The 13,728-nt window shown below is 49.5% G+C and overlaps 1 protein-coding gene across 4 annotated transcripts in view; it reads left to right on the plus strand.

The window, feature by feature from the left end:
- The first annotated feature begins 9,285 nt into the window (after positions 1-9,285).
- The window catches only part of AFF2 (ALF transcription elongation factor 2), a 466,427-nt gene continuing 461,984 nt past the window's right edge, over positions 9,286-13,728 (plus strand). For all 4 annotated transcript variants that reach the window (XM_072744689.1, XM_072744692.1, XM_072744690.1 and 1 more), the window contains exon 1: positions 9,286-9,806. In XM_072744689.1, coding sequence (XP_072600790.1) covers positions 9,760-9,806 — 47 coding nt within the window. In that variant the 5' untranslated portion in view covers positions 9,286-9,759. The remainder of the gene's footprint in view (positions 9,807-13,728) is intronic.

The following is a 13,728-nucleotide window of genomic DNA, read 5'->3' on the forward strand; positions in this document are numbered from 1 at the left end:
AGAGGCAGAGACACAGGCAGAGGGAGAAGCAGGCTCCACGCAGGGAGCCTGACGTAGGACTCAATCCCAGGTCTCCAGGATCACACCCTGGGCTGAAGGCGGCGCTAAACCACTGAGCCACTGGGACTGCCCCGAGAAGAATATTTTCATTAAAAATTTTTATGAGGCTTTTTAGCAATTTTCAAAAATTCTGTATGTCTATGTATCAACATTGACATTGATATTTACATGTTGATACCTCAAAGGTTATATAGGACATATTTATATGGTTCAGAATGTCATGTAATGGCACCCGCATAGTTTTGTTTTGCTAGGAGGCACACTGTTTGGCACCTGGGAACTCTAAAAAAACTTTTAAAAGTTTTATAAATTATCCCCTGCTTTGTATAGAATGCCCCTGTTTATATATTATAATAGTTTGCATAGTCTTAGCCACATTCTCAGAGGTCCTTGATTAATGGACTCACCGTAAGATGTTTGTTCCTTATTTTGTGATTATCTTCAGGTCTTATTGAGATTGGGGACTTGTCCCTATAAACTGTCCTAATGCCTCTCCAGCCTTAGAAAATGTTAACTATAACCAGAATTCTTGCAGAAAGTTTTTATTGTTATGCTATCAGGAAACTTAAAGGAACTACACTTTGATGAGTGCTATGCATAAGTTCTAACTGGCTACATGGAAGCCTAATAATACAGGCTAATGGCTCTGAAAAAAACAAAAACCTCACTCATTAAAAATGTGCTTTAGGTCAAAGGCAGATACTCTAGCCAAAACCGTGGTACGTGAAAATGGAGGGAAAATACCAGGTAGCATGTAGGTCCTATATTGGCGGGATTTCCATAACCCACATATACTAGGAAAGGATACCACATTGGAGAAAACACACATTACTGATGAGATTAATGGGAAATGAAAGTATAGTCAGCGCATTTCCCTTTCCAGAGCCTGTGGCTTTGTTTTTGGTTTTATTCTTTAATTGAGAACTATTTTGGTACCTTATACTCCATAGAGTCAGTATAATTCTTTCCAGGAAGGCCTGCTTTAAATAAGGTAAATTGCATGTGTTTTCTAAGAAGAGCTGTGTTTTCTCTCTTCAAGCAGTGCTATGGGGCAAAGTGTCTACCTAACTTGGGATCTTTGGGAACTTAATGAACACTTGTTGACAGTTATTGACTAGAGACCACCAATCCTCAAAACAACCAACCACCTTGAAGATTCTATTACAGACTATTGGATGGAAATTTGCATTTTTCTCCAAAGGAAAAGACTTTGCTTAATAGGTCAAAGAACAAGTGTTTTATGATGTCATTATAAATGGTGCAAGATGCAACAGCTTGAGATTTCAGGACTGCAGGATTTAGGCATTCTGCAGAGGCTTAGGACACATGGTTATGGTTCTGACTCTGATAGAACTAGCTGTGTGATCTTGGTGAGCAATCCAGGCCCCTGATGGGCTAGATATAATCAATAAGACTCCCAGTGGTGCTGATGTCCTATGATTCTTTTTTTTTAAAGATTTTATTTATTTATTAATGAGAGACACACAGTGAGAGAGGCAGAGACATGGTCAAAGGGAGAAGCCGGCTCCCTGCATAGAGCCCAATGTGGGACTTGATCCCAGTACTCTGGGATTGCACGCACCTAGAGCCAAAGGCAGACACTTAACTGCTGAGCCACCCAGGCATCTCTGATATTCTATGATTCTATGATCTATGAAACTAAGTGCTGACAGGAAAGAGAAAGGCAATCTTGGGGGCATTATCCTACTGAAAAATTCAAATTTAAGTACAAAAAAACCCAAAAACAAAACCCTCATCATGGCCTAATAAGTAAGGTCACAAGATCTGGTGAGGTGACATAAGGAAAGGCTACTGAGGCTCCAGGATGACACCCTGAAGTGCTGCTCGGGGAGGGATGTGGCCCTCTTCCTGGCTGTAGTCTCTCAGAAGAAGGAGCTTTGGACTGGAAGACACCTTTTAATTGGATTCCTTGTAGCAGAGCAAAGTAGAGCATTGGGTAGAGACAGGCAGGGCCATCTCCCATTATCATTGGCAGTAGATCCAGAGGGGTCTGACTCATTGAGGTGGTTGTAGGTTTAGGAAAGGAAAGCCTAAGTCAGGCTGTTGGGAAAGTGGTAGAAAGTCTTCTCAGCCGCGCATCTGCTCCAGTCCAGCTGACTGTGAGTCTCTCTTCCATCATCCCTATCTGGCCCAAGTGCTGTGAAAAAGAGCAAGGGACAGGTGCCTCCCTCCCCCCATAGAACAAATGCACTAATTGTACCTCTGATGCTCATCCTGGACTTTCAGTTAAAGGATGAATGAGTTCTGGGATCTAATGTTTGGCTGATATATAGGGATCTAGCATACAGAACTAATGGTACTATAGTTAATGATACTGAACTGTATACTTGAAATTTGCTAAGAGAATAGATCTTAAGTGTCCTCAACACACACACACACACACACGCACACACACACACACGGTTACTATATGAGGTGACCTGTGTGTTAATTAGCTTGATTGGGATAATCATGTTATGATATATATGAATATCAAACCATCCCTTTGTATATCTTAAATATATACATTTTAATTTCTCAGTTATACCTCAATAAAGCTGAACGAAAGGAGAGAGTACTTCAAAGGAGGAGGGACTTATCAGTGCATTTTACTTCCTGAAAATAGAAAGGCAGAGCAGCTAAAATTTACTGTAGGCAGTCATTTCATGTCTTCTAATGCCACTGCTAAGGATTTGATTGTTAGCAACTTAATAGAAAAATAAAGGTTTCACATGATGCTAAGAACCAGGAAGCTTTAAACAAACTCACTGATTTAAAACTCTTAAATGTTTGATTATGAAAATCAATAAGCTGAACCCTTTCCAAAAAATGGTTACCAAGTAAAAAGAAATTTCTATTTCTTTTTTTTTTTTAATTTTTATTTATTTATGATAGTCACACACAGAGAGAGAGAGAAAGGCAGAGACACAGGCAGAGGGAGAAGCAGGCTCCATGCACTGGGAGCCCGACGTGGGACTCGATCCCGGGTCTCCAGGATCGCGCCCTGGGCCAAAGGCAGGCGCCAAACCGCTGCGCCACCCAGGGATCCCGAAATTTCTATTTCTTAATATTATTTTGACTTACAGCTTATTAGCCGGACTCAGGCACCCACGGCATGTGTGTCCCTTTGCCAAATAGAAACAAATACAAAACAAAACAAAAATACAAAGGCAATCCCTACAAACACAACCAGTGTAGTCAGCACCGCTGATCTCGCCTGATGGAGAAGCCTCTGAGACAGCAACCCTAGGGATGAAGAGAGCACGTATCTATATGGGGCTTTTTACCATTTACAAAACGGTTTCAGAGACATTAGGTTCCCTCTCTCTGACCACCGGGAAAATGCTTACCTTCCCTCTGGAATTCAGCCCTTCAGCCTTGCAGAGTGGGCTCTGGGAAAAGACTCTTGGCAACGCTATGAGAGCAGCCCGGGGACAGGGCTCTGAGCTCCAGGAAGCAGATTTTTCAACCACCGGACCAGGAACGGAGATGATGGATCTGAGTAATCAAGGTGACTCTTCACTTTACCTTTCTCATCATTACAAATTACCAATCTGCACTTGGCCATGGATGGAGGGTGGGCGGAGGGTGTTGTATAAAGGGACTTCAAATCAAGGAGCCCTAGAATGTCAGGGCTGGAGTGTTTCCAACCCCCTTAATTTATAGACAAGACAGTGGAGTCCTCAGATGCAGGAGAGGATTCCCCAGTGACATCTCAGAGCCAGCCACCAGGCACTCCCCCACAGTCAGCCTAAACACTATCTTCAACCTAGATTTCTAATCTCCAGGAAAAAGACCCATCTGAGTCTCCTTAAGTGATGAAGCAAGAATTACTCCACCATCTTCTTGCTTCCTGTTGCCTGACTGACTTTCTTTAATATGAGGGCATGGCTCAGCCAACTGCCTTCCCCCTCTTCAGCCACAGTTGAGATGGGGGAAATTGCACCATGAGAATTTTTTTTTTTTGATCCAACAGTTAACTGATGCCACTGCAGTCCCAAAGTCCCAGAATCAGTTCCTGGGAGTGGCCCTGGGACTGTAAACAGTAAGGTGGGAAGGAGAACACATGTTGGATTCAGAGCCTAGATGACCTTGTCTTAGCTTTCATTGCTCAGTGGTCCCATCGTATAATCTTGGCAAAGTCATTTAACGTGTTCCCTCAACTGTCAAACCGAGATAATGGTCCCTTCCTTGTCGCCTTCCCCACAGCCACAGTGAGAGGAAACCCTTTGTGGGTGCAGAATGGAGGGTGCCAGGCAGCAAGGATGAGTCCCTGAGCTTTGGCAGCAAACAAACTAAATGCTCTGTGACTCTGGGCAAGTCCTCGGCCTCTGAGAGCCTCGGTTTCCTCTTGCAAGATACATATGATAGTAGCGCCTACCTCAGAGGATCATGGTGAGGAGTAAATGAAATAATGTACATAAAATGCTTGGCGCAGGTGACCTGGGCAGCTCAGTCGGTTCAGCGTCTGCCTTCGGCTCAGGTCATGATCTCAAGGTCCTGGGATCAAGTCCCACATGGGGCTTCTTTTTCAGCCCTGCTTGTGCACACTCTCTCTGTCAAATAAATCGATAAATTAAAAAAAAAAAAAAAAAAAGCTTAGCAGAGCTCCTGGTGCATAATAAAGGCTCAGTTGACATAATCTCTTTTTTCTTTATGCTAAATATGTCCAAGAAGTCATAGGAACGTGCCATATAAAAATCATGAAACACCATCATCAATACTGTACATCTAAATAAGCAGTGACTGACATGAAGTTTGGTGGTAGGTGATATTTAGGACTCAACGGAAGCCCAGAGCCGGGGACTTTGGAAGATCTCTGAAATGGGGTCTTTGTCTACAATAGTCAGAAAGCCCAAGAGAAGAGACTTTCCACTGTGATATATGATTGAGACCCAAAGTACAAAGTGGTAGAACGAGAAGTTCAGAGAATTGCCTTGATGTAATTTCAGTTCATCTCCTGGGATTGCCACCTTCACGGAGACTGGTCCGGTAGGCCCCGGAAGACTTGGTACACAGCAGATCCTGTGCTAGGCTTTGATGACACAGACCTAGGCCCTTCCCTCAAGAGGCTTTACAGTTTCTGGGGGCACTGACACAGAACAAGGATGGATATTCTGGATTCTTTTTCTTTTTCTTTTTCTTTTTCTTTTCTTTTCTTTTCTTTTCTTTTCTTCTTTTCTTTTCTTTTCTTTTCTTTTCTTTTCTTTTCTTTCTCTCTCTTTCTTTCTTTCTTTCTTTCTTTCTTTCTTTCTAAGATTTCATTTATTTATTTATGAGAGACACAGAGAGGGAGGCAGAGACACAGGCAGAGGGATAAGCAGGCTCCTGCGGGGAGCCCGATACAGGACTTGATCCCAGGACCCCAAGATCATGACCTGAACCAAAGGCAGATGCTCAACTACTGAGCCACCCAAGGGCCCCTGGTTCTTTCACCTGTGTGTGAGAACTGCCTTGAATTCAGAGTCACACAGGTCAATTCATTCCAAACTCATGACAGCACCAGGCTGCTCTGCCAGAGGAAGAGCCACAGTAGTGGAAGTTGGTGCTTCCCAAAATGGAGCCCATGGAACTCTTCCAAGCATGCTTGTTTCCGCAGGTGAGCTGTTACCTTGACCAGAATTTCTTCCTAGAGAGTAACACAGCCTGACTGCACAGTGGGTCAGAGAGAAATGCTTCATATTTTAAGCAGAAATCTGAGGTGTGACAGGATGACACATGTATCACACGCTGTCGATTTGTTCATTTCTTGGAACTGACATTCACAGTGAAACTTTCCTAAATTAATCTTAATTTTAGACACTATCTACCAGAACCTGTGTGATAGTGCCTTTACTACAACTGCAAGAATGGAAGATTTCAAGTTCTTTGAAATGAAGATTAGTACCTGGAGACTCCAAATTAAACTCCTTTAGAAGTAATTCAAGTCAAAATCTCACTTTAGAAAGTCTGAGAATCAGCATTTCCATACAATCAAGCCTCTTAGAAAATGATTTCTGGTTTTGCCTCAAGAGATAAAAGACCCATCTAGCCTCTTCTTCGTTGTGATTCTGTTCTCTGGGGCCAGTGGTCCTCTCAGGAGGTTCTTTGGGTCAGGGTTTTTGGATATGGGGGGGATTGGTGAGGTGTGGAGCCCCCCCACCCCCTCCCCCGACTGGGTCAGAGAGAATGGGAGAGAGAGAATGGGAGAAGCCAACAGAGCGAGGAAGGCCAAAGGAGAAGGGATTCAGCTTCTGGAAGTTGGGCTGAACTCAGAGCTCTGTGGCCAGACCAGAGAGGGGCTTTTCCAGGCAAAGCCAGAACAGCCTGGCCCAGAGGAATCTTCCACCTTAGCCGAGGTGCCCGAGGAGTGGAACCGGACGGAGGGAAGCAACGTGACCCGAGGGACTGGATGTCTGAGCTGCCAGTAGGACAGCAGCACTTGGCTCTGCTCCAAGACAGCCTTATTTCCTTTCTCTTGCTCCTGCCCTCCCTGCAACCCGCTTTCCCTTTTCAGAGCTGCTGCTAAGCGCACTGGAGGAAGCTTGGCTCCGAGGCATATCTGAAGGTCCTCTAAGGGGCTGAGTTCTAAGGCTCTGGGGCCCCATCAGAGCCGAGCTGGGGGTGGGGGTGGGGAGGAGGAGGAGGAGGAGGAGGAGGAGGAAGGAAGGGAGAAGGCGAAGCTGCTACCCTGTGTGGGAGCTGATGCTGACAGTGAGCGAGTGCAGGGCCTGGCAGGCTGGCTGGCCTCAGGGACAGCCTGGCCCCTTTGATGCTGCCTCTCTCAGCGGCCTCCCTGTTCCAGGAGGGTGGCTGGGAGTGCGAGCTCCTTCTGCCCAGCCCAGCCTTCCCTCCTGGTTTTGATCTCGGGAAGAGAAAGCCCCTGCCCCTTTTCGGAAGCAGCAGCAGGCACCACTTGTCTCTTCTCTCCTTCCCGCAGGCACTTCTGTTCCGAGTGCTGCCTCTTGCTGGCTCCTTCTGCTTCTGCTTGGTCTTCCCGCTGATTGGGAAGAAAGTGCACCAGTGGGGTGATGGGGGTCTGGAATTCTTAAAGGAGCAGCTTTATTTCTGTTGGAAATTTATTTACCCAGCACATAATTTTTCTTGTCTTTCCACAATCGATACAATCTGGTGAGAAAAGTGAATACAAAGTGACCATAATCACCACATTTAAATGTTAATTGTGGATGTTCTGGTTTCTCTCTAAGGATTTTCTAGCAGATCAAGCACTAGCCCTGGCAACAATCATTATTAGCAATCAAATCCAATTTGAGAATCATTTACGGAGGGCACAAAGGTTGGGGGGCCACAAATCTGAGCAGGGCAGCCCCTGCCACCTCAAGGGTTCCCAGGCGAGGGCTGGAACTCCCAGGAATAAAGAAGCCACCGAAATCATTTGAAAATCCCCTGCACCAATTTTGCCAATAGCTTTTTCTCGATGGAGGCTTTGAGCAGAGGAGTTTACAAGAAGCCAAACTGGTAAGGCAAACTGAAATGTAGTCTTCCCCTGGTTGCTCCTTGGTCGGTTTGCACTCAGTCAACCAGTATTTGTGAAGAACTTGTTTTTTTTTATGCAAAATACATAAACATTTGAGCAAAGCCTCACTGGGTGCTAGAGTAGCCACATCTTAGCCCCCTGTTTCTGTATGTCAGTGATGTGCTTTTTTTCTCACACTGAGATTGCACAAGAAATGAAACTCTGGGCCCCTTCAAGTTCAGATTCTGAAGGCAGCCACTTCTTGAAGCTCTGGTACGTTCTACCTACTTGAAGCTGTGGCTTCCTTGATTCGAGGTTCCAGTCCAGTTTCCCCTGTAGGAGAAATGTCATATCTTGAGCAAAGTACCCAGTCTCAGTGCCTCCGTTTCTTCTTGGGGGGGGGGGGGTGGAGAGGAGAATAAAGTGAAGCCATTTGGATGATTTGGAGAATATGAGATAGTCTTAGAGAAACATATTCGAACAGAAAGAGAATGGCCAGGATGGCAAGAGCCAGATGGCAGCTGGATCAAGTCTCTATTCTTAGGGATGAAGAAACTGAGCCCCTGGGAAGAAACTTTGCTGAGAGTCACACAGAGAGTCAGTGATAGGATCAGAACTGGCACCTTGCTCTGTCAATTCTCAGTCTACTGCTCTTCCTAGGAGTCCCAGCCTTAGGATTTCAATAAGGCGCCAATACGATTTCCTCTGCAGAGGAACATGAAGAAGGCAAGGGAGATGTCTCTAGAGCACGAGCGCTGCTGAAACGCAGAACCGGGTCGCGCCCCTTCCGACACCCCTACTGCCTTGTCCCACACCCCGACTGCCTTCGGTGGCCAGGAAGCCTTACCCGAGGGCATTGGCTAAAGGGCTGCACTGAGTCCTGGACCACTACTGGAGGCTGAAGAGAGGAATGAGGCTGCACGTGGGGACAGACAGATTCTCCGGCCAGGAGTCAGACAGGCAGCCGGCGGGTGGGCTAGTGGGCACACACCCGGTGGCTTTCCATTTGCCGGAGGAGGAAAGAGCAGAAGTCGTTTGCCCCCGGGCCCGTGGCGGCTGTGCGGGGAAAGGTGATAGCGCAACCGACTTTCCCAGCCCCCTAATCAAGTACCCGTGGTTCCCACAGGGGCAGTGGCTGCCGCCTACCCGAGCAGCCCACGGAATCCGGGGCCCCGAGCGCGCGGACCTACTAGGTGCGCGCCGCACCCCGCAGCCCGGCACGACACTGCGGCATGCCTGGCCGGCCTGGGTGCGGACACGCGGCGCCGCGGGGACGGTGAAGGTGACCGCCTTCTCCTTTCCGGCCCCGCGTGCTCTGTGCTGCGGGCCCGAGGGATGCTCGGGCCCGCCAAAGTTTGCTTCGGTGCTCGGGAGCCGGAGGAGAGTCCCCCGGGCAGTGGGGGGGTGGGGGCGGGGTCGACCCCGATCTACGCAGCAGTTTGTGTGCCCTTTTCTGGTTCCCACCAGTAACTCGCGTGGTGGGAATGGGCGGGGGTTCAGAGAGGGGGGGTCCACTTCTCGGGGCCTGCGTCCTGAGCCCCTGTCCGCATCCCCGCAGCTGCCCCTCGGGCTCGGGTCCGGGTCCCCAGCCCTGCAGCCGCTCTCGGCAGCTGATTTTGACAGAGGGGGGTCCCGGGGGGCGCAGGCGGGCGCGGCGAGCCCCTGCCAGATCCGGGGCCGATAACGTGCCGGCTCCATGTCGCGGCTTCGGGCTGCCCAGGCTCCGCCCCCTGTGAGTGTGTAAGTGTGTGATGCTGCCGCGGCCGCCGCCGCCGCCGCCGCCTGTGCAGCCGCCGCCGCCGCCGCCGCTGCCGCCTCGGCTGCCGCGCCGCGCCGCGCCGCTGCCGCTGCCGCTGCCGCCCCAGCCGCCCCCGCCGCCGCCGCCGCCGCCGCCGCCGCCGGCCCGCAGCCCGCCAGGCGGGCGGCCCCGCCGGCCCGAGTCCCCAGCGCCTGCAGCCGCAGCGTCGGGGCGCTGGGCGCGCGGGCAGCTGCGGAGCGAGCGGACCCGAGCGGGCGGCCGGGCACTTCGTCGCCCCGTGCCGCCGCCGCCGCCGCTCCGGAGCGCAGGACCCGGCACCCCCGGCGCCCGCCGCCGCCGCCGATGCGGCCTGGGCACTTTTAGCCGGGCGGGAGGGCCGGAGAGCCGGGCCGCCGGGAGCAGCGAGCGAGCCGCGCCGAAAGCCGCGCCGACCCGCCGCGAGCAGGGACGGACGCCCGCCTGCCGCCGCCGCCGCCCGGCCGCTATGGATCTATTCGACTTTTTCAGGGACTGGGACTTGGAGCAGCAGTGGTAGGTGTTGAATTTTGCCTTCTCCGTGCTACGCAGGTCCCCCGGCTGGGGCTGGGCTTTTCGCCTTTGTTAAGAGGAGCCGGGGCTGTGGTGGGGGCGCCCCAGACGCCCTCCCACTTGATCTCAGCCACCTCTGGCCCCGCCGCCGCGACTCCTCGGTCGGGTGCCCGGGCGGGGGGGGGGGGCGGGGGTGGGAGGTGCGGGCAGAGGGTGGGATGCGGGTCCCCACAGCGTCGCTTGGCACTCCAAGTCCAAAGAGTTGCGTCTGGCCCAAATCGGAACCCGTGCCGCCCGGGGGGTTAGCCGCACGACCTCCGCGGGGATTTTGTCTGCGCACCGCTGGCCCCGGCCGGTCCCCCGGCGCACCGGATCCTGCCCGTCCCCAGTGCTTCAACTTTCCAGGTGTCCAGCCGCGGGGACAGGCGGCGGCAAGGTGCCGCCGGCCTCCCTCCGCTTCCTCTGCGGCCACCTCCCCCGCCGCTGCCACCTCCGTCCCCGCGCCGCGCGCACACCTTCCCTGCCACTCGCTCAGCCCAAGTTCCCCGCTCTCGGGCGCCTGGTGGCTTCGGGGGCCACCAAGCGGAGGTCCCCGGGCCGACTTCGGCGTTGCCTTTCTAGCCTGAGGGGTTTTGAAGTTGGCCCCCCGAAGTCGGCTGCTCGGACGTCTGTGCACATTTGATTGCCGGCTGGACCCCTATCCGCCCCCACTGGGAGGCGGCCGCAGGTTTCTGTAATGGGCACCCAGCTCGGATTCCAAGATTTAGTCAGCTTTACCCAAAATACCGTAAACTTGTCTCTGAGAGCGTTTTGAAAGATGGTGCAAAGGTGATTGGGGAGCCGGAAAGTTGTTACTCACTGCATGCTGTGCGCGCGCGTGTGCATAAATAGTGATATACATATCTATTAACTTCTTAAAAAACTCCATCTACTGCCACATGCGTTATTATTGTTAATCCGTCACAATATTTTAACATATCAATCGCCCCCCCACAGCCCGTGGAATGAGACGGGGTGGGGGGGACGATGCGGCTGCACCGATTTAGAATTGCATTCTTGGTTATTGCCTTTTTAAATGTAGTTAGGGTAATCCACAATAGCGACCGATTGTGCGAAATCTTCTGCAATGTTAAACTGCTAGCAGCCGTTGGCTATGAATGCTGTGTATTTTTACAAGGATTTCCCTTGCTGATGTGATATTTTAGGCAATTTCCTTCTTTAGAAAAGGGTCATACTCTTAGCCAATAGCTTCATTATGCCAATCGTGACTCCCTTAGTTGCAAATCCAAGATAATCAGAACTTAAATGCATTTTATTTTATAGCAATTCCGGGTAAATCCTTGAAGCCACAAATTACGCTGTATCAGTATTAATCTGTAAGGCATTTTTGATGCCATGCAGGGTTTTATCAGCCCTGCAGAAAAACATTATGTTACGATTTTTAATAACCATGCTGTTATTTAAAAGTAAGGATCACAATAAAATTACTCCTCAATTAAATATTATGCTCCTGCACACAGCCTTTACTCTGCTTCACTAATTTATTTTGCAGACAACTGATAACCACAGCATTACTATTTGCATACAATTTGCCTAATATATGGTGTGGGTAACATCATTAATTTAACAGACGTTGTTATAATTGATTTCGTGGGTGTAGTTCAAATGTCAAACATATCCAAGGTATTAGGTTTTTAAAAATGTGTTTGTTATATGATTTTAATTTCAATTGAATCTTAGACACATGCACTTGCATATTTAATGGGGATGGGCTCTTTTGATTTCTTTTTTCAGAAAGACACGTTCCCCCCCCCCCCTTGGAGGGCTATTTTTTCCCTTACGAAGGAAAATTCAAAACCTTTTCTCCTCCAGTTCTGTAACTATGCCCCATCAGTTAAGAAACATGTAGACTTAGACACTCTGTAGATATTATGTGAAATACGGATGAATTAATGTAACACATCTGCATAAATAAGCTGGCCTTTACCCCCTGTGCGCAAGTTCCAGGGAAAATTCTCATTCTTACTGTTTGATTGTGAGGGGCAAACTTCCTTATGAATCTCTAAACATTTGTAATGAGGTTTGTGCATCAGTTTTGACCCCCCCATCCAAAAAAAGGGGGAACATAAATGTGACAATAGTGGATGAGCTCAAAAGCTTGATAGTGCCTTGAATGGAAATCTGTCCCTTTCTAAACTCTGTGGACATCTAGAGCATGCCAATTACATGTTCATTACATGTTCACTTCCCCTCCTGGGGAGTAAGTAGCTGCTTAGAGTGCTGGCATCCATTTCCCCCCCCAGGAGGTCCAAGGAGGAAAAAGGCGCCAGCCAAGTGAAGGGTCTCATTTACATTGGATCTTTTCTCAACATTCACTTGTGGAACAGAAAACTCTGAGCTGTCTCTCCCGCAACCCTAGACATCTGACAACAAATGCATCAGGCCAGCGCAAAAACAAACTCATTTACCTAGACTTAATGAAGGAAGACTTTACATACACAGGCATATGTGTTATTTGCAAACACTTGACTACAGTAAACAAAAAGTACATGCCCATTTATAAACACACATTTGTCAGGATGAATGCAAATGGGAAGGATGGGGCATGAATGACGCTGCAGTGTGCTTCTGTGCTGGGTCTGGGCACGCTCAGTGCCTAAAGGAACAGACCCCCTGCACAAACTGCACAAGTATCTTAATGGGTCATGCTCTGGACTCGACGAAAGGGCCAAAGCACAAGTTCTTTAAGATTCATGGATGAATGAGCAATGTTCACCTGAGTATGAATTTAATATGAACCATTCTGTGAAAGAGGAGGAAGGTGCAGAAATCTTGTCTGTGTGCACCAAAGACACCATTGCTGTCACAAAAAATGAAAAAAAGGTAAAGAAAAAAATGAAATGGAGCTGTTTTAATCATTGCATAGATTTGCCTCTAGTAACTCAGTAAATGAATTCTTGAGGTGTCTGGAGATCTTGTGGCTAGATTTAGGCTTGTTTACCAGCAGTGGGGATGTCATTAATTCCCATTTAAGAGGGTATAAAAAGCAAAAGCAGAGAGCCTACAAAGCGTACAGCCTGTCAGTCCGGTGAGCACCACCTCCCCCCCCCCCCCATATTGATCGGCTATTGCTTTGTGACAGGCCAAGGTCCTTTGTGGGGATGCTTCTCTTCTTTTCATTAATTAAAAAGAAAGAAAGAAAGAAGGACAGACAGATACAGAAAGGGACACATTCTTAAACATCAAAAATGAAAAGAAAACCACCATGGCAGCAAACTCAAACTGTGAAAAAGTCTAGTGAAAATTGTGGTGAGGCAGTTGTGACGGTGGCTGACTTCTCGCAGCGAAGGCCGGCAGCAATTGCTTGTAGTTTTCAGTGATGTCTCACAAGTAGCCTAATTAGAGGCGAGCTTGCACACGGGCAGTTATACAGGAAGAAACTTAAACTCACTAAACTGTTATATAAATAGAAAGTTCAAAGGTCTGCAAGGGGCTGTCAAGGCTGGGAAGGGGCCATGTGCACACCAGGCTTCTTCTCCTGAGGGTGGGGGGAGGCAGGCCCCCCCCCCGGGGGGGCTGCCCCAGCAGCCCCTGCTTTCCCCAGTTTTCCTCAACCTCACGGGGGAGGGGGAGACCCTGCCTTTCCAGACAAAAGTGAACTGTTTCAGATGCAGCCGGGCATGGCCCGTGCACTGCAGCAGCCTGGCCGCCACCGCCAGCTCCGGGTGCACAGGTCCTGCGAGGCCTCTGTGGCTGGCATCCTGCGCAAGAGGGGAACAGACCTGTTTATAGATGGGAAGGTGGGAAGGGGGTGGGGGGAGAACCCATCCTGTCCTGGCCTTGGGGTGGTAGGAATGTGGAGGCCGCAGGGCAGGTCCGTGTTTTGATTAAGGCCCACAGGTTGCCAGGATTTCTCATTCTCTAC

The sequence above is a fragment of the Vulpes vulpes genome, chromosome X (genome assembly GCF_048418805.1).
Source record: "Vulpes vulpes isolate BD-2025 chromosome X, VulVul3, whole genome shotgun sequence".
NCBI lineage: Eukaryota > Metazoa > Chordata > Mammalia > Carnivora > Canidae > Vulpes > Vulpes vulpes.